The 22,228-nt window shown below is 38.1% G+C and overlaps 1 protein-coding gene across 1 annotated transcript; it reads right to left on the bottom strand.

The window, feature by feature from the left end:
• Positions 1–641: 641 nt before the first annotated feature.
• On the bottom strand, positions 642–22,034 carry LOC139471914 (uncharacterized). The gene is made up of 4 exons (XM_071254459.1): positions 20,798–22,034; positions 19,979–20,180; positions 6,968–7,162; positions 642–6,246 (listed from the first exon to the last, which is right to left on the bottom strand). The coding sequence occupies exons 1-4, from the start codon at positions 21,809–21,811 to the stop codon at positions 5,342–5,344; spliced, it is 2,316 nt and encodes a 771-aa protein (XP_071110560.1). The 5' UTR covers positions 21,812–22,034; the 3' UTR covers positions 642–5,341.
• Between the last annotated feature and the right edge of the window lie 194 nt (positions 22,035–22,228).

Below are 22,228 nucleotides of genomic sequence, written 5' to 3'. Positions count from 1 at the left end.
TCAATGGATTTTCTGATCCAGACTTGATTATTTAAACCTCTGTCATATCGCTGGCATATTGCAGAGTGAGTGCTTGTTTGCGAATACATATGTGAATGTCCACGTGCGTTCTGGCTATGCGTTTTGTGAATACCTTGTCTCAGAACGATTTTTTCAGATAAAAATAATATATACCTAAATACACAAACACAAGCTAGTGTGTTTCAGGCTTTAGCTAGAATAATGCTGGGCGAAGTTACTGATGAGAGATGGAGCTGTTGACTTCACTTCCTAGATGAATCTGTGGTAGTGAAAGTGTCCAGGGTATTTATCACAGAATGGGGAAATAATACCCTGGACCATCAAGGATGATTCCTCCTCTACATAGGTTTCCCTACTGTTGCAGCAGATTCCTACAGAAGTATGACTTTTCCTCAACTCCACACTCAGCAATATTCCACCTGTATGACTGAGCCCTGTAAAAAATGCAATCTGGGCCAGGCAATCCAGTGATTAATATTATGACAACGATACAAGCCATTGGGGTATGGTGATATCCCTTCTAACAAGACGCAAGTCTGACCTTTTCAATCATAATGGAATCTATACAACACCTGTAAGTGATGTCTATAAATAGTGACAACAGAAAACACACATTTCTGTAAAATATTTAATCATTTATATGAGAGGAAAATCAACACTACGACATACTGTAACCAAGCAACAGCTACTGAAAGACCAGAATGTGACATCCTACATCTTGTGTGTCTACCACAGAAAACAGTCCACCCACCTGGGACATTGATTATTGCAGCCGGTGAGTGCAGATTAAATCACTTTGAAGCACAATCTGAGGAAGCTTTATCCCATCTTGAATAATAACTGCCTGACAACATCAAGCCATGTCCAATGACATCTTGATCCTGTCACAGCTCATATATTATCCTCTCTGGTGGTCAAGTATTCAACCTACTTCACTATGGCAATAATCATTATAATGAGTGGGTGAGATGGGTTTAACCATACTTTGAACAATATTTCAGTTATATCATGGCCAGTCAGCTTGATGTTGGAGGAAAGCTGAATTAATTCAGGTCTTAGAAAAGTGAAACCCACAAACTCAGGTTGGTGCTGACAAACCGAGAAGTATAATCTTGGATTTGAAACCATGATCATATTTCTGGAAAAAAGGGACAATCTGTCAAAGGGACACAACTCTGCATAGACTATGCAGAGTTGTGTCCCTTTGGCAGATTGTGCCTTTTTTGTGACTTGGGGTGTCAAAGATGACTGGGCCACCTGTGATCTCCCAATCACCATTATTCTGTCTCCTGACAGATATGGAGTATTTCGGAAATATCCCCAAAGAACCACAGTCATTGCAACATCCAATACAAGTAGTCAAGCATCAACAAAGATGAGGAAGGCGATGCCAGAAATTTGGCTGCGCTGTACACAACCACGGAGACAAAAACATCATGGAGGTTTTTCTGTAAAATTGGTCATACTGGCAGTCTTCATTGTGTACTTAGCTCAACAATGTAATTTTTGTACAGTAACTCTCAGTATTTCTATCCAACAACAGACTTACAAGGCTAAGTCACCCATTTCGCAGGCAGACTCAGTTCAAGGACAAAAAAAGCAGTGTCAGCCCCACTTTATATCATATAATAAAAATACTATTCAACTTTTGTTTAGAGATATTAAGATATTTTATACTGTTACTAAACTACAAAACCTAGTGCTCATTCAAGAGCAGCGGCATTGTGTCTATTTCATTTATGATGCAAAAATTATCAATTACATGCAACAGTTGGGTACATACTTTCAAATATTTAAAATTCCCTAGTGCTTGTTACCGTTAACCTTAGATCTGGCAACAACCCATTACAGGTCACATCACAATACCCTTTCATCCTATCAATCAGAACATTGCTTAGAAGTAAAGCTTGAGAAAGCTGCTTTCTGATTGGCTAATGTTGACTTCCTAATAGTCATTTCATTGGTTGGTCAAAGTTAACGAAAGGTGGTTGTGTTGTGGTAGAGAGCACAAAGATCTGATTTTAATGACATTGATAATAACTTGAAATGAAACTGAAAACTCCAAAGCAATATTGAATACTACTCAGGACAATATCACCCAGAAAATCTGTGACGTGCAGTCCCCTGCAATAACTTCTGGAGGCAAAGCATCACTGCTCAGACATACAACTAACAAAACCTGAGCTCTGTGTATGTAATACCGAAACAAATCAAGCTCCAACAGTCTAATGAAAGAGAACATTTGTATGAAGCAAGGAGTTATCTAACTGCTCAAAGGCCAATATTCAGCACCAAACCTGCAGCAAATGTCAGTACAAATCACCGAAAGAGAATGAAACATTTCCCAAGTCATGTTAATACAGTTACACATGTATAGCTAATGTGATGGCTTGGTTGGGGTGACCTGTAGCTCACTGATTACACCAAATAAAACGGCAGTAGCTTAAAGCTCAATTTTACATTCATGCATTGAATGCATGGTCAAACTTCAAAGTGAAAATACCCTTGAAAGTAAGAAAATAAGAACTGTAAAATCTCAAGTTTGAACCTTTCACATGGGCCTGCCGATACAACTCCCAGTGCTCCCAGTGAATGACACGTTATGCTGATCGAGCCAGCTGTTACTCATGTGGCAAATAGCTGTGATACAGCTTTACAGGTGGGTTTTCAAACATCATAATCCAATTCTGAATAAAAGTTAATGCACATTTCAGTTTTGATTTGTAACAACTCTACTGTACAAGATGTAATGAGCCCATGACAGATTTGCATTATAACCAAACCATCGAGGCCACAACAAGCTGATCACTTGTTGAGTTATTAGTAAATTCTTATTTTTACTGGTGACAATTAACGTCATATTTGTGATCATGATGAGAAGGGACAAATTATAATATTTTGCTCTTGTAATACCTCCTTGGAAAAGAATCCTTCTCATTTGCAAGATTTATGAAAATTAACATTTGTTTAGATTAATGTGGCTACTGTCTTAAACTCCAACCATAAAAAACAGACAGCAAGAACTAGGAGAAACGATCCACTGACATCCCTTTTGGAAATCATTCAAAGAATAGTTATCAACAAGATCAATGTGTTGTGGCCAAAGTGGTTCGTTTTACATGATTGCCACTGTACTGCTACAAAATATTTACCAGTAAAGTCTGCAGCATGAGCAGGACCCATTCAGAGGGCTCTTCAAAGTCAGCAATAAGCATATATTAACATGCTTAAAACATTGTCACTTGATTTAATAAATAACATTCAAACTGACTCAAATTTTCATCCCATGATTTACTCTACTAGTAAACTGGCAACTGGTATGGCAAAATAGAACAAATGGACATAGATAAAGCTAGTTATTCCAATCCCCTTGCTTAGACTAAACATGCTTAAGACATACAGATTTCCCACATCCCTACATGAGTGTTCAGTGTTCAGCCTTAGTCTATGACATGTCAACAAGCTCAAGCTGTTGTCTTAAATACATTATCAAAAACCATAACGAAAGCTCACAATATGGACCCAATTTTATTGCATGGTTTCAGTAAAAAAAAAAACAGGACACGTCTTAATCTCGTTCACAGTAAAACTTGATGCAATACTTCAACATGATGAGGAGGATAAAAGTGTAAAATATAACATGATAAAGTAATAAATAAAAGATTTTACTCAAAAACTAAACTCAAGTTTTGGAAGATTAGGTGACCAATATATGATAAAGGCACATTAAATCAACAAATCCAAATATTTTCAGCAAATATTCAATATTCAAATATTTTTGTATTGGAAAGGGTCAACTTAAAGTCACATGGACATCCTTCATTTTTGGCAAGCTTAGAAGAAACACTTTATCATATCTGTCCCCCTCCAACTAACTCTGACGATACTATGGTTACTACATAAACAAACTTCACTCCGAGACCATAATAACATAAGAAACAATATCACACAATGGTACCATAGATATTGTCATTCAAGCCATGATAAATGTACAAGAGAATTACCACAGACAAACTACATACTTATTATTTTCATACCACTCTAAAATGTCTGCAGCCAGGCCAGATTATTTTTTGTTTTTGTTTTAAAGTTTTCTTTGCTTCATTAAGTTCAAATGTCAAGGTCACAGCTGCCAACTTTCCCAAATTACAATTAATATTTCAGCGTTTACTTTTGCAGTGTCCCATATACAAAATATGCAATAACGTGACGCCCAAATCCCCCAAACCTACATTACCCATCCCCACAAGGATGCTCTGTAGCAGTAGAACCCGCAGCTACCACTTCCAAGGGGACCCCATTTTGGGGTACTTATCTTCTTATCGGGACACCAAAGCCTGCTATACTTGTGTTGGTAATGTGGGGTGTGGGAGTGTGTTCCCTTGCTAGCCTTAGATTCCATTTTCTAATAATTTTAACAGCATTGAATCGTTGAAAGTGCTACACAGCCATGTGATTCTGAAACTCAGTTGATGTCTCGACTGGACAGATTTAACAATAAAAAACACACGCTCATAGTAGACTGAGTTAGGTTAAATAACAACCAGTGTCTATGAACATTTAGCATGTGTTTAGACCTTGTGATATTTTTTCCATAGATTGTTATAAAATTTGTATTGAGGAAGAATTTATGTTGCAAATTGATAACAAATACAAAATGTTTGGGACAATTGGCAGCCCTGCACAATGCATATGAAATATTCCAAAAAAATATGTTTCGAGTTGATTCTTGGTAGTGTTCAAAATTAACCATGAAAGTCAAAGGGTCCTTGTCATAACCCAATGATCATGTGATGATAATAGTTAAAGAGTTAGGGGTTGCCTAGACCCAAATACCACAGAACACAAGGGCCCCCTTGCTTTCAAACACTGCTTGGGGTACATTTCTAAAAACTCTTGAATTAACCATGTTAATGTCATAACAAAAATCAAAGAAAAATAAACATAACAGTTTTGCAATATTTTATGAAGTCTATAGTTTAGTCTGGCCTAATAATGGTGATGAAACTAATACTTTACTACATCATCATGAACATGTAGCAAGTGTAGCAACACCTTGTACCTCTGTGTATGCTGGAAACTACCTGTACAACAGGATAAAGTCCTCGGTTGCCATGGCCACCAGACACTTTTACAGCTGGAGACATGAACAAATGATAGACCTCGTAATGCCTCGGAATTATATCCTCTTTTTAACCAGACATTCATGCATACAGTAAAAATCTATGTGACTATGGCACTTGGAGCAATGCATTTGTCCAATGTAAGCTACAGTAAACCTCCTGTATAATTATCGCGGCTTGATCTGATCATAAGACAATCATAAATACGTAACAACATCACATGGGTACGGATGACCCTGGGGGGCACTGTGACATCGGTCACAACGCTCCACCTCTTCATGTTTAACACTGTGACACTCACACGGGTCGGGGTGACCTGTCTCCAGCTTATCACTTGCACACATGTCCTCGCGGGATTTCCCTCCCCTGCTCTCAGAGCATGGTGCTGTCACCAGTGTTGAAAGACATTTGATATCGATACTGTTAACATCTTTTTTCCTGCCTTTGTCCCATGTTCCCGATTTGCTCTTCAAGGATCCTTTTTGGCTGCTCTGAAACTTGCCCTGTTGAAGATCATGAGCAGTGTTTTGCAACGAATTCAGTTTCTTAGAGAATATATTTGCAAAGCATCCGTTACTTTCCTTCACCTCGAGTTCAACTTCTTCTTCATTGGAATCTTGTTTTTCCTCTTTACGGTTCGTTTTTAACACTGGCTTTGAATCACCCTCTGAGGATAAGCCTTTGGATTCTGTCTTTGAAAGTTTTTCATCTGATGAAAAACTGAGCTCATTTTCAGACACCTGCTTCAAATCAGTCTGCACACTAGAATCACTGTCGTCATTTTCTTCATGGGCAGAGTTGTCATCCTTTGCCATCTTCGACACAACATGTGCAATGACTCGTGTGTATCCATCTTCATCAGTTACTTCTTTAACATCAGTCAGGGTGATGACAGCGTTCTCATTCCCAGCCTCGTCAGATTGGGTCATCTCCGTCCTGTACGTCTGCTCCTCACCATCGGAGTTGGAGTTGATTGGTCGGTGCACCAGCACCTCCACCTGGCGCGAGTCTGGCAGCTGGACCCCCAGGACCACCCACTCTGGGTTATTCTGGGTCCCGTCCTCAGACTCGTCCATCATCTCAGCCGGTGTGACCGGGGGCACTGCAGAAATATTTGATGTGTGATAATTATAATTATTGAAATAGGAGATGAAGAGCAAACTGTCAATTACAAATTTCCTTTATTAATTCAAAACACCATCTGTTATTTAAACATTTCTCTCGTTCACCTCAAAGGAACAGAACTAGAAAAAAGTGTACACAATCCATGCTATGAAGGCATCAGTACGATTAACACGATCATAACTTGTTAGAAATAACAAAAGAGAAGGAAATGTTTTGCTAAAACTTCTGCTTATGGTTTTAAAAGAGAACATGACATTAATTTATTTCCGTCCGAGATTTGAAAACCTGTTACTTTTCACCCGTAAGATCCCTTAATTTCAGTGGGTCACATTTATCTTTTGTTAATCATGTTATCTTTACTGACCCTAGTGTAAATCACTGAATTGTCTGGTCCAGACTCGATTATTTATGACCGCCGTCATATAGCTGGAATATTGCTGAGTGCGGCGTACAACAACAAACCAAACCAAAACTGACCCTAGTTTTATCACAAGTCAACACAAAAAATTTGCTGTGTTTTGTGATATATGTTTTACTTTTTTTACTTTATCATTGGAAATAAGATCACTCCAAATAAAATAGAAAAAACCCTATCACATGCACAATATTTTTCAGTGGCATTTTTCAATAAGTTGCACTCGGCATGTTTTATATAGCTAAGCGAGCCCTTGGTGGGAATAATATTCCATCTCCCTCACCGTCCGTGTTAAGTCTGTAGACACGCTCCTGCTTGTTAATGCGTGAGAAGTATCGCTGCAGCTGCCTCCTCTTCCTCCTCTTGTGGTACCTGTATCCCCCGATAGCAGGCAGCGCCACCACACTCAGCCCCAGCAACGTCACACCTGCAGCCACGGCCAGGCCAGCCAACACCACACCACCCAGCAACTTGCCACCTGTAACCGCAGAAACCGGACATACAGACATCAGGGACATACATGAACAGAGTCAAAGTCAAACTTGTTGCCATGGAAACGGAAAGAAATATAAATTCTAAACACCCCAAAGTAGCACCATCTGGTAACCTGGTCTTTATGTGTGCACAGTTTCAAGAAAGAATACCTATTAATTTTAGAGATATCTTCCAGACAAACACCACTATGAACAGAGTCAAAGTCGAACTTGTTGACATGGAAACAGGAAAACTTAGTATTTTCTAAATTCCTAAATAGCAAAAGGCACCACTTCAGCCCTTTGTCAAGCTATTTTAAAACAAGTTATTGAAAGGCGAAAATTGGACATTTTATTATCACAGCATGCTCATATCTATGAATAGAAACTGTTAGTAGTGTTACCTTGGCAACTTTCAATCTGACTGGTCACCTTGCAACAAACAATAGACCCAGGTTACAACTGATCCAGACTAGTCCTTGCAACAAGCAATACACCCAGCTTACAACTGATCCAGTCTAGTCCTTGCAACAAGCAATACACCCAGGTTACAACTGATCCAGTCTAGTCCTTGCAACAAGCAATACACCCAGGTTACAACTGATCCAGTCTAGTCCTTGCAACAAGCAATACACCCAGCTTACAACTGATCCAGTCTAGTCCTTGCAACAAGCAGTACACCCAGGTTACAACTGATCCAGACTAGTCCTTGCAACAAGCAATACACCCAGGTTACAACTGATTCAGTCTAGTCCTTGCAACAAGCAATACATCCAGGTTACAACTGATTCAGTCTAGTCCTTGCAACAAGCAATACACCCAGGTTACAACTGATCCAGTCTAGTCCTTGCAACAAGCAATACATCCAGGTTACAACTGATTCAGACTGGTCACCTTGCAAGAAGCAATACATCCAGGTTACAACTGATTCAGACTAGTCCTTGCAACAAGCAATACATCCAGGTTACAACTTATTCAGACTAGTCACCTTGCAACAAGCAATACACCCAGGTTACAACTGATCCAGTCTAGTCCTTGCAACAAGCAATACACCCAGGTTACAACTGATTCAGTCTAGTCCTTGCAACAAGCAATACATCCAGGTTACAACTGATTCAGACTGGTCACCTTGCAAAAAGCAATACATCCAGGTTACAACTGATTCAGACTAGTCCTTGCAACAAGCAATACATCCAGGTTACAACTGATTCAGACTGCAAGAAGCAAATACAACCATGCCCCCACAGCGTTAACATGTAAGAAACAACTTATCAATCAATCTCTATTCAAGCAGACAAAGAGGCCACAGGCCTATAGTACAAATCACAGAGGTGTTGCACACTCTCGGTGTTCCCGCTGGCTTTTGAAACTGCCAGTTCTAGTGGACTGGCAGCTCTAATAATTGCCAGTTCCCCTCCCCTCCCCTCCCCCCCCCCCCCAGTTTTTGCCAGTCCCAACATTCAACAAATAAAAAAATGTATGAAAATTACCTGCTTTTAATTCTTTCAACATGTTCAGAGCAAAGATGACATCTCTGAAGTAACTTAATTAGATCTATACACCATTCACACTTCAGTCATAATTTACTCCTTTTTTTTTAAATTTCGAGACAAAGTCACTACAAATGGATATTTAACCCCAAAACAAAGCAAAATGTTTTTTCCTTGCAATAAAAATAGACAAGAGGAAACAATGATGGTAACAGACAAGCTGACTTCGTTTGAAAAATGTACTTATATAAATATCACCAATGTTTTGTTCAGCATCAAAGATTGATAAGGTACTTTATTTGCCGGTCCAGAGGGCCTGGCCATCACCTGAATTACCAGTCCAAGTCTAATTTTACCGGTAAAAAAAATGGTAATTACCGGTAAACGGGAACACTGACTCTTAACTTCTGTTTACAAATTTGGTTCTATATAACAGTGTGGGTCTATATACATGTCTTGGGCTGTTAATTAATCTAAACTGTTTAATTAGAAATAAATTGCAAGTGATTCCATGGCATTTGATAGGTTAACCAAAACATTTTTTGGCATGTGCGTTTCTATGAACCAAAACATACTACGCTACACCCACTGTTTCCAGATTTGCTGATAAGGGGCTGGGTGGGGGTTGGGTCACATTGTTCTGTTGAATGATTGTTGTATTTGTGTTAAAAGTTTGGATAAGTGGTTTATCTTGGTTACATCATGACCTACTAATCTGTCAGATTATGATTATCATATTTACCCTTCCCCTACTTAAAGTATATACTTATCTGGCTTACACTTCAGGAGGATTTGCTTGTAGCAGTCATATTGTCATTACATAACAGGATAACCGATCGGTGTGTATAAGGCAACATGACCTCTGCAAGGTCGGACCCTACTACCTTTAATTAATTTACATGACCTTCATTAGCCCAAGGAGAAATACAAATATCGATCCTGAATTGATTCAAATTTATGAATATTGATACTAAATTAATGATTCATTTAATGTATCGGTTTAGTTCATATTTAGCACTGAATTTAATAACATGACATATTGTGTTGAAACCGAGTACCACTTCCTGCTTATTTGTCCAACGTATGTCAAGTTACGGCAACTATATCTCAAAGGAAAGTTCTATTGTCATCTTAACGTTCATAAATTTAATGTGCTTCTGTCATTACCAGTGAGTGAGTGAGTATGGTTTTACGCCGCTTTTAGCAATATTCCAGCGATATCACGGCGGGGGACACCTTAAATGGGCTTCACCAGAGCTCCAGATAAGCTTTTGGTGTTGTGGGTATTTTACCCTTGCATTTTAAAATCACTGCGTATCAGCTATTCTATCTGGTTATTCAAATTTCTGTTACCCACTAGTTTTTACAAATATTTAAAACACTATTCATCTAGTCCCTGCAAACTGGTGTTGTGTGGGTTCGAGAGCTTTATAGGACTCAAAAATACCACGATACTTCCACAAGAAAGTGTGATGGCAAATGATCATGATGTAACTGTCATCGTGGAGTTTGGCAAGGTTGACGGAATGCCTGTTTATAATTTCAAAACAAGCGTATAGTAGACGAAGTCATCTATATCCCCCGCCATTTTAACACGTTATGGTCCCAAACCAGGTAACTGACCCACGATTTCTCTTAGGTCATGTCAAAATAGCTGCAATGAAAATTCTAAAATAAACATTTATAAAACTCCATAATAGCAAAAGGCACCAGTTCAGTATGTGCCTAGTAGACACGCAAAGTTTTGTAAGAAAGTATTTAATGGTTTTTGAGTTACGCTCCGGAAACAAACAGCACCCTTATAGAACCTAAGTCCAACTTGTTGCTATGGAAACGTAAAAAAATAAAAAATTATAAAATTCCTAAATAGCAAAAGGCGCCAGTTCAGTATGTGCCTAGTAGACATGCAAAGGTTTGTAAGAAAGTATTTAATGGTTTTTGAGTTACGCTCCGGAAATAGCAAAAGGCACCAGTTCAGCATGAGTCTGATAGATATGCCAAGTTTCGTAGAGACATATTTAACGGTTTCTGAGTTATGCTCCGAAAACGATTTCGGGACGCACACACGCACACACACACACACGCACACACACACGCGCACACACACACACACACTCACACACACGGACAGAACCCATTTCTATATCCCCCGCCAACTTTGTTGGGGTGGGGGATAATAAGTTGTTGATTTGCCATTCGAATACGCAGGGTTAATTCACAATATTTTGAATATATGCACAAGTTTTATTTTTGTAGCGTATCTGTAATGTTCGTTGCGTATTTGATACGCTTGGATATTATTTTACTGCGTATTTCTGCATTTCTGATGCGTATTTTACGCAGATATGCAGCTTATCTGGATCTCTGCTTCACACATTGTACCCATGTCATTACCAGATACATATATATATTATTACAAATCTAGCAAAATATCTATATTATGCAAATGAAGTAAGAAATGCAAAACTGAATCATTAAAACCTGTGGCCTATATGTATTGGAAATAAAATGATTGATTGATATGGACCATGAAAGGACAGAAACTTCAACTTTAAACATTTAATGTTTAGCATCTAGTTAACATTTAGCACTGAATTTTATAAGATGACATATTGCAAGTCTATATGGGTGATTTTTTATCAAAACACATGGAGAATAATTCATTGTATTAGTAAATGATACATTAATGTATCATAACAATTTTAAGTCAATATATCAATACTAAAATTTCATATCAATCACCTTACTACTATACAGCATTATAAACATGTCATGTCAAACAGACTTCATGCCACGATTACAGAGACATGTACATTAACTCCTCTATTCTTGAACTATTAAGATCTTTAGCAACAAACTCTGAGGCAATGTTATCAGTTTGAATAACTTCCTCAATTGTTTATTGAGCTGTATCTAGTTGCATCAACACATTAGCACATTCACCTACAAGTCAAACTGTTAACATATTATTTACACTTTACATCACAAATAGAATTCCAGTTCGGTCTCCATGCAGAACAGATGGGAACCTCATGTTTATTCAGCACAATGGCTTCAATGAGTCTGAAGTGATACTGAAGAAAAGTCTGTACATATATTTTTCCAGAATTTAGTCACCAATAATTAAGGGGTGAACGAGTGCGTATTATATACAAATCAATCATTTTTGTGAACATGGGAATTTTTCATTTGCCAGCATATTAGCAAATACCGCTGTGGGCACTTGTTATGTTGAATACTGTATTTCTAATGGCTGAATTCGGGGATGTAACTTTGAAGATGGGCAGGCAACATTTATGGGTCACCTGCACGACTATCTTGTTGGGTTTTGAAATTATTTCGAACACTGTTACATGGAATATGTTTTATATAACAACTAAACTAAACCAATCCTATTTTCATTCCTATGTCAATAAATAAATCCAGTCTTTCCACGAGGTAGGGTTTTCTCGTCGCTGGCAACAGTGGTAATTAGTCCATCTAGTGCAGTGTGTAATCATGGTTCATACAGATATGTCTACTAGAATGTCCAAGTACTGTCTACAAGTACATTCATCTCAAATTGAATAGATCATGTCATCCAGAAGGAGAAGGCAAAAGAGGGACAAGCATCACGACAGATGTTTTGACAAACTGAAAAAGCAGAAATAAACACTAAAATTCAAGGCCTTTTCAAGGCTTTTCAAGGATTTCACATGTCATTTTCAAAGCTTTTTTAGTTGGGTTAATAGCCTCAGTCAGCCAATATTTTTTTAAATCCAGCATACTGTATATTAGCATGTATTAGTCATAGGACCAGAGTATATATAGTCATAAGACCTAAAAGCTGTATGAAAATCATAAGAATGCCTGAAAAAAGAGGAGTACATGTATTTCTTAATTAAATTTTTGGGTGGGGTGGGGGGTATGCCTCAAAACTTCATGAATCAAGTTTTTTATCTGACATCAAACTTTTGAACTGGTCCCTAACTGCGCCCGTCTATTGCAGCCACTTGATGGAGGAGTTATTAGAGCGTTCAATGCATGGTAACGTAAGCTGCTATTGAAATCACTTGTGTCTCGAATGGATAAATGTTAAAATATGAGTGGCTTGTGCAAAAGACTGAGGACACAATTTAGAAAAGCAGTCTTAAAAAACATAGGTAAAAGACACTTTTCAAGTAAAGAATGTTACTAATGTTTATGTTATGACAGACCTAGCAATATTTTAATATACAATGAATGTATATTCGTAAAAAGATGAAAGATCATTGCTTTTTGTTTTGTCTTCAGTCCAACTTTTTGTTCTCTGTGTCAACTGGACCGCGCCATAAACCAGACTTTTTTATCGGTCCCAATGAGTCCGAACTGGTCAAATTCCACTATAGTAATAAATAAATTGACATTTAGGGGAGACGCTCTAAAAAGAGGAAATACAGTAGATGGCATTGTTTCTACATGGATCTGTAAACAGTACATATACTTGAGCACTGTGGATGGCTGCTCAGCTCTAACAGACTTAGACACTCACTTGTCTGCTAATCCAAGACTTGGGAAAAAAAGAGGGACTAATTGTTCGCTTCTGAAATCTAGATATTTTAAATGAGCCACTACTAGTCTGAATGAGCGAAGGACAACCTACAAGTTAGATATGACCGAGGTGTCTACCAGTGTTGACTAACCAGTCATTCGTATCAGCATGATAACACCAGTAATCTAAGGGTGTGTGCACTTATGTAATCATCAGGATCATACAGACGACAGACACAACAGAAGGACTAATTAACTGACTGATGCTGTACCCTGACTATCCCCCTTCACATCCACTCAAGTAGAGGAACATGTTCTTAAACAAGCTGATCAAGTAGATGACCCATATGTCATATTCCAGATGTACTGGCTAGACATGTCTCAAGGCTATCTGTTGACAGACTAGACTAAGTGACTCAGTCATGTAACTGAGTCATTGACCATGTCAAACATACTGTTCATGGTTGAATAAGCAGTGTTACTTCTCCTTGCATTATATCCCAGTACTCTTATTCAAGCACATGACTCAAGCATAGCGCAAGGATTTCACTTTGAAATACAGAATGCTAGAAAGGAGGGTGTGTCAGATTTTTCAATAATCACAATTGACAGGGTTCGAAATTCCTTATATACTACTCAAGAAAAGATAAGAACATGCCATGACTGATGAACCATATTAATAGGAAAGAATCCTTAACCTTTTTTAGTGGTATATTAGTGTCAATGGCAAGGTTAAAATCATAAGTTAGCATGCTTAGACATCATGTTGCATTACTACCTTGTTTTTTTCTTTCTTTTAATAATAATAATAATAATAATAATAATAATAATAATAATAAGTACCCAGTGTATTAGTCTAGGCCACAACCAGTAAAGACAGCTGTCAATCATCATGATCATGTCAGTGGAAACTATTGTTTGATTGATTCATAATTTAGTTACCTGTCTGAGTCCGTGACCTTGTGTGTGACACGGTACTGGCTTGAAGAATTAGTGAGTGAGTGAGTATGGTTTTACGCTGCTTTTAGCAATATTCCAGCAATATCACGGCGGGGGACACCAGAACTTGAAGAATTAAAGACAAACATGTCCAATAACCTGTCTTATTCATCAAAATTATTATTCATGTTCCAAATGGCACTCCTTATTATTTACCCTGTGGCACACTTGAAAAAGAAATACATTTTGATCCCTGATTGATCATATTTCTCTGATGAAATCCCAACCCCATGTTACTGTCTACTCATCCAATTTTCATGTAAAGAAACCAAATACTTTGCCAGCGCTTAATACATGTCATGGCAGCTATTTCATATCCTGTTTCCAGAGAGAAATCAGTGAGTGAAATCAGTGAGCGAGTGAGTGAGTGAGTGAGGTGAAATTGGGTTTAACATTGCATCCAAGATTATTGCACTTATATAGCGACGTGCATGCACATGTGTGTGTGTGTGTGTGTGTGTGTGTGTGTGTGTGTGTTTGTTGCTGCTTGTACTAGTCCGGACTGATGCCGATTTATAGTACTAGCCCACTGAGATACCATGCTGCAGTTTAACATGAATACCCCACTCAGACACAGTATACTGACTCCGAGCTGACCAGTCCTTGTTTTAGCCCCTTAATGCCGAGGGCCAGACAGAGTAACAACAAGTACCATATTTTAACATCTTTTGGTATGACACGGCCGGGGATCAAACCCCAGACCTTCCGCTCTCCGCAGACGCTCTACCACAAGACCACGGAGGCGGCACGAGTGAGTGAGTGAGTGAGTGAGTGAGTGAGTGAGTGAGTGAGTGAGTGAGTGAGTTTGGTTTAACGCCACTTTTAACAGTATTCCAGTTATATCACGGCATGTCAGCTTAATGTGGGAGGAAATCCCGAAGTGATGCAGGTCCAAGACATATACCACTTCGGTGAAACCCACGAGCACGGGTATGGTGCTGCCAAACCTAGAAACATAATCGGGGCGAACCGGGTTTCGAACCCACAATCATAGGTTTCTGGCATGCCCAAGGGACGTAACTCTGCACAGCGCCTTAGACGACTGGGCCACCCGTGCCCCCGAAATCAGTACATGAAAAAATACAAGTGGCAACTTGATAAAGAGTTTTCACATGTTGCTTGTATTTTCTTATATATTTTAATTTCCTTTAAAAATTTTATATATTCCAATTTTGTGTTATTGTCGTTGCAGCTTTTACTATTATTTCAAATAAAAATAACCATTAACAAAGCACTTTGGTACAGCTGATTGCTATAGCTGGATATATTTTACATATGGAAAGGTTTGACCATTCCAGAGATCCAGATTCTTGAGCGATTGAGTTTCTTGGGTTCCTACTTTAATTGGGTTATTACATTTTTCATTGAGTAACCAATATTTTTTCACTCATCTATTCATCACTCTATTGGGTATTTCCATAAAAGAGTAAAAATTTTGACTTTTTTTTTAAAAAGATGAAATGTTTTAGATGTACATAACCATGGTAACTGTTCTAAATATATAGGCTTGATTCGGAAAGTAAATTATCTCATAATTCTGTTTGGAAATTTACTCCTTTGTACGCATGCTGAAAAAGCTTCATTGGGTATTTTAGCGTGCTGTTTTTAAATATTTGAGTTTTTCATTTAATGCATGCGTTTCTGTACACAAGTTAATTGAAATATTTGGGTTTTGAATATTTTGGGGGGTTATTTTACGCAAATACGATTATGTGAAGCTCTGCCATTCACACTGGAGGGTTCCTGCGGTCTAGCCTTTCCAACGTGTAAACATTATATTGTTGATTTAAAATAGTCAACTACAATAAATATGACTTTTAACGAGTCAATTTAAGGCATTTATGATATATGTATCCATTCTCTATCACCTGAGGTTTGTTTCAAGGTGCCAATAGCGATAATCTGAAAGTGGTTGCTGTAAATAACGGTGACTTGGTACAGTTCACACACTACTTTGCGAATTAATGTAAACAATATTGAATGAAATTTCTAACAAAATAATAATAAGATAACTTACAACCATAATCAATATAATAAATATACAACAAACAATTTTAACTACCAGATATATCATATTAGTGTAATAACAGGACATAAGTGAGTAAATCAGTATGGATTTGTTGACATGGTATTTCTGGTGTCAGGTGCCCACTGTAATATCTTTGTGTTCGGGGAAGAAACATCAATAGCATCTACACAGCCATAATTGTTTGAAAAAAGTGCACACTATCCAATACTTTGACAACAGTGCACACACAAGAATTAGGCTAATCTTTATTTAAAAGATTTTGCACGCACTGGTGAAAAAAACTACCACAAACACTGCCTTTAAATAGTTTTCACACTTTTTCTTTCAGAACTTCCTTGTCTTTCAGTGAACGTACATGTTATGCTACAATTCAAGTAATATCCAGTTTCAAATTGAGCTGAAGTGCTTCCTTGTCATGCTAATAAGTTATCCTGCTCTTGTGGCCATGTTGGTGGAGCAGCGTAGATCATCCTTCCTTGACAGTTCCTGGCGTCTTAATTATCTTGTGTCAATACTTCATTATAAGATAAATGATAACTGGCATATTTTCCTGATTTATGTATTATCAATCACAATGGCCATGATGACTTTAAGGACTGTCACTGTGTCCTAGATGTGTGTACTTGATCATGATTATGTTGGTATTCACAATTTGATCTATTGGGTTTTCAAAACATCTTCATGTTCACAAGGGCGGTGGGGTAGCCTGGTGCTTAAAGTGATTGCCGATACCTGGATTTGATTCCCCACATGGGTACAATGTGTGAAGCTCATTTCTGGTGTCCCTCACCATGACATTGCTGGAATATTGCCAAAAGCCGCGTAAAACACTTCTCACTCACTCACCCATGTTCACAACCTTCCAAAAACATGGATATCAACAACCTTAGAAATTTGGGGTGTTGTAACCTTATTTCACCAGTCCTCCGAGTTTGTAGCTAGAGAAATATGTTTACATTTTTATGCAGTACAAGTTCATGGTTTGCAACAAAATAGAAGCAACGAGACTGGTTGAAAATTCTAGCCCCCAAATGCTACTAGTACGAGTCAATGAGGACTACCATCACTGAATTTTTATTTGTCAGGCACAATTTAGTAGTCTCGGGTTAGCGGACTAGCATGAATTTTGAAGGCTGTATCAACACCAAGTCATCTAAGTCATCTAAGTAACATAGTTTACATAACAGTACCATGTTGCCAATATAAATAGTAAAATCAATGTTCAAGAAACTAAAACCAGATTATTTTCAACTACGCTTGTAACCATTGTAACGATGATGGGTCCAGGTAAAGTTGGAAATAACCCTTGATCGACATAAGACTATCATCATGGTTGGGAGTTGCATCAGTCAGCCTGTTTCTAAAGATGTAACAGCCTCAAGCATGATCATCAAAATGAGCTAAGTGACCCTAGCTAGGAACCCAGTCGTTAACAACAACAAAAAATGAATGTAATGATGTATCATCAGTGCTCATATATCATTGAAATATGTCATCAACTTGTTAATATTGTTTTTTTAACCATAAGCATCATAACAGTGAACTAAAAGACATCAATGTGATAAAAGGATTTTGTTGTGTAACATGCTCGTGCTGTCCATGCTGTCCGCCATGTTTACATGTTAGCCCAAATCATTAACATGATTGTAAGGCTGTATTTATGTTGTTATCATGTGTCCCTATTCCCCTGACCATGCTGACCATGCTGATTATTCCAAGTGATGGATAACATATTTATTTTTTCCCACTGATCATTAGATATTGATGTTCCAATTAATCATGTTAATGGATTTCATGAATGAATGAATGGATTCTAACGAAGGAATCGATCATAAACATGATATCTGTGATCCATTACTTTCTAATCATATTCATCCTTACCATGGAAACATGTTTACATTTGTGGTTGATAGTAAAATTGTGTACAACATATGAGACATTAACACAAAAGTCTCCATACAAACAAGGTTTCTATGAGGCTGTCATAATGCCTAGTAGATCATCCTAATAATGATAAACATCATGTATGTTTTTGCATAGCAGAAAGCAATAAAATTATATTTAGTTTGCAATCTTGTTTATATGTATTCAGAGAAATTCATGTGAACATGATGAAAAATGCTGGGAATGAATGTTCCAACTTCCAAACCTATGATTCTCATTCATGAGTCATCATTAATATGATTAGACCCTTGTAGATCTGGGTTAGAATATATCTTCAGCAACCCATGCTTGCCGTAAAAGGCGACTATGGTGTCGTAAGAAGCGACTAACAGGATCGGGTGGTCAGGCTCACTGACTTAGTTGATGCATGTCATCGATCCAAATTGCGTGGATTGATGCTCATGTTATCAATCACTGGATTGTCTGGTCCAGACTCGATTATTTACAGACCACCGTCATATAGCTGGAATATTGCTGAGTGCAGCGATAAATAACAAATAAACAAAGAAACAAACATTAACATGATTAACATTATGAATCAATCACAAATGATTACCTAACACTATCCATGGAGCCTGGAAAATTTCCTTTGTCGCATTTTCCAATAATTCCATCAATTTGTCAAAATAGAAAATAAGATAAGATTCAAATATTTTCTCAAGCTTGCAAGCATGTTATAACAATACTGACCATGTCAACATGGCTGTCATGCTTGATATTGATGAAATTGCTAGAACATATCACACATGCTTGCTATAAGAGTCGAGTATGTGAGTTGGGTTTCACTTGGGTTGAACAGTAATGTATTCATGTCACTTCATGGTGTGTCAGCTGAATGTTTGAAGAAAGCCCAAAGTAATGCAGGTTTAACAGACTGACCACTTTGGAGAAACCAATGCACACGAATATGGTCCTGACGAACCTATAAATATAATCAACTGGAACTGGAATTCGAACCCATGATCATAGGTTCCTGTTGTACGCAAGGGATGCAACTCTGTACAGCGAACTGTGGTGCCCTAAATGACTGTCACCCATGTCCCCTCATAAAGGTTGATATAAATAGAGATGAAATGATGATAAGTAAACACTACTCTCATCTAAGAAATTAATATGCATCCATATTACACAGACTATCTGACAACTGAACACTTTATCTACCTTATGAATTGAGCAACATTATAGTTCTGTGGGTTGATAGTCTTTATTCCTGTATAGATTTTCTGTTAAATAGGGATCAGATTGTTGTGGTTAGCAGGTCCTTGTAGACAGGCCACATGGGAAGCTGATCATGGAATCAACCTCTGGTTTGCCTCGTTTTACAGGCCACCATGAAATAGCTGCAATACAGTTGTCCGCTCAGTAAAACAACATTCACTCACTGGAGACCTAATCTTACTGAGGTGAGGTGAGGTGAAATTGGGTTTCACATCGCATCCAAGATTGTTGCACTTATATAGCAACATGCGTGCGTGCGTTCGTGTCTGCTTGTACTAGTCTGGACTGATGCCGATTAATAGTGCTAGCTCACTGAGATACCATGCCAGAGTTTAACATGAATACCACACACACACAATATACTGACTCCGAACCGACCAGTCCTTGTTTTAGCCCCTTAATGCCAAGCGCAGCACAGGGTAAGAACAAGTACCATCTTTTAACGTCTTCTGGTATGACAGGGCCAGGGATCGAACCCCGGACCTTCTGCTCTCCGGGCGGACGCTCTACCACTAGACCACGAAGGCGTTCTTAATCTTACTGAGACTGAGAAGGGGGTTCAGGTATAGTTAACATGGTTAAGTTAAGTACTAATATATAGCTAATCAATCAACTCTCACAAAGGTACTCACTAAGCACAGCTCCTCTAATGAATCGCCTTGCTCCTGGTCTTTCTGGCATGAAGTTGTACTTGCAACCAAATGGACTGAAGCGGCTGAAGTGGTCTCCCAATAGCTTCACCCCCCAATATCGGTCACCACATCGGTAACAGAAATTGGTCCGACACTGTGAGCATGTCATATGGTCACATCCAGTTGTTCGCTCAATGAAAATCTACAATTTCAAGAGTAATCAAATTCAAATTTTTGACCGAAAACAGACAACCACAACTTTCCTTGTGCGAAATATGCATATTGTTGGAAAGCGCACATAAAATCTCCAACTATAAGTAACTTTCATGACACTTTTACAGTGACTTAATAATAATAATGATGCTTTTTCCACATAATCATATCAATTACAACCCAAAAGCACAGCCATTGTTTAAGTCAATCATGGTGCTGATTTAACCAATTCATGGTACTGAAATATTAATATTTTTTTCCACAATACCATGCTATAGATGCTATAATCTTGATTAACTTGTAAAGCTGTCAAAGTTTATGTTGAAATCTGTTATCCATGTACTATGTTGGTGCATTTCAACATGTTCTGCCTGAAAACCATATATATATGGTATGTAAGTATTTCAGAACTTAAACAAAATGTTAAAAAGAACTAATTTTATCATGCATAATCAGTATCATCTCCAGCAATAAAAATTTTAATGTTAGTGAGAAATAAATGATAATGTACGTCATTTTCTATCAGCATTCCATGTACATGTAAAAAAAAGCACAGCTTAACTATTTACTTTCTTTCTACTTCACAATTCAACAAACATTATGTACCTTGCACTTGGGGCATTTTTGAGCATTTTGTTGACCATAGTGATATTCATTGGCCCATGTTTTGACAAGGCGATCTCCCTTTCTGAACTGTTTGCATGTCACGCCTTCATGCCAAGGGGCCTGACATGGAAAACACCACTCTAGCTCACATTTTGAACACTGTACTTGAATGCCATCCTTTACATGTTTCTTTTCTTCTCTGGTAATAACAGCCCGGTCTTTTTTCTTGAGCTTCAAGGCATGCGTGTTTAGTCTTTGGTTGAGACCACTCAGTTTCATGACATGACTACACCGAGGACAGGTCTTAACATCGGGATCCTTGTTTGCATCCACAAGAAACTTGTAATATTTGTCTTTCAGCTCAGCAGGCAGACGGGCAAGTATTTCGTCTCTGTGTACATAGGAGCTGCACTCCGTCTTCAAACATTCAATCTTGACTATTCCCTGGTTCACCTGGGTGATTAGATACATTTCAATGCACTCATCACACACTGGAAAGTTACAACATATGCGTTTTCTCAATTTCTTGTTGTCAAAACATATCCAACATTCAAGTTCTTCTAAAGGACTGTGGGGATATGGTGGAGGGGGGTTCACTGGCCGAATTGTCCTCCCATGATCAAGAACAGGGTCAAATGGATGTAGATAGAAGTCAAGGTCATACTCTGAATTGTCTGAAGAAAACATGTCATCTTCGTCGTCATCATCTTCATCATCATCTGAGAAATCGTCATGGAATAAATCAGATATAACCTCTGCGGATATTTCTGACGGCGTTCCTTCCATATCCTCCTCATTCGAGGTACCCCATCCAACACTCGCCATAGCTTCTTCCGATAGCCCTGCGTCCACTTCGAAATCCTCAGCTTGTGGATCTGGAGCTTCCTCTCCATTAGCCATTCTCAAATCATCAACTTTTAACTGAACCGATTTAATCCATGCCCTGCTTATTTTATTTTTCCGAATCTGTTCTAATGTAACCCTTAAAGTTGCTCTGTCTGACCTGGCCGCCATGTTTCGTCAAAAGCAAAACAAAATATTTCCACTTCCTCCCTTCACAAAACTTTCCTGAATTTAAGTCCCATACACATCTCTTTTACGAATGTCTTCTCCATTTTGTCAGTAAGCTACCGATATGTCACCGACAGCCACGTTGAGTGAAGGTCCATTTTCATATCTCACCATAAATAACAATTCTGCAAGTATTTATAACAGCCTTATTTACGTTGTGATCCAAACAACGTCACCAGAAGAAGAAATCTATAATTATCTCGACCAATGATAAAAGGTCTTCTGTTGGCATAGGTAACCACTTTATACAACGATAGTTGTCATTGGCTAAAGTGTTTGCGTTGAAAGGTCAAGGACCAAGTTTGGAGTAAAGCTCCTACCAGCGCGTACTTCTCCCGTCTATTTGTCGAAGTTCAAGAA

Source organism: Haliotis cracherodii, unplaced genomic scaffold (assembly GCF_022045235.1).
Source record: "Haliotis cracherodii isolate W230 unplaced genomic scaffold, xgHalCrac1.p SCAF_1, whole genome shotgun sequence".
Taxonomy (NCBI): Eukaryota; Metazoa; Mollusca; class Gastropoda; order Lepetellida; family Haliotidae; genus Haliotis; species Haliotis cracherodii.
Note: the sequence above shows the minus strand (reverse complement) of the source record. Positions and strands in the feature narration are given on the sequence as shown.

What these genes read in the sequence shown, in the direction of transcription:
- LOC139471914 (XM_071254459.1), bottom strand. Translation starts at nt 21,811, where the DNA reads ATGGCGGCCAGGTCAGACAGAGCAACTTTAAGGGTTACATTAGAACAG. An exon ending in AAAAATGCCCCAAGTGCAAG is followed by an intron (nt 20,181 to 20,797) that starts GTACATAATGTT and finishes TTGAAATTGTAG; the next exon opens with ATTTTCATTGAGCGAACAAC. An exon ending in CTACAGACTTAACACGGACG is followed by an intron (nt 6,247 to 6,967) that starts GTGAGGGAGATG and finishes ATATTTCTGCAG; the next exon opens with TGCCCCCGGTCACACCGGCT.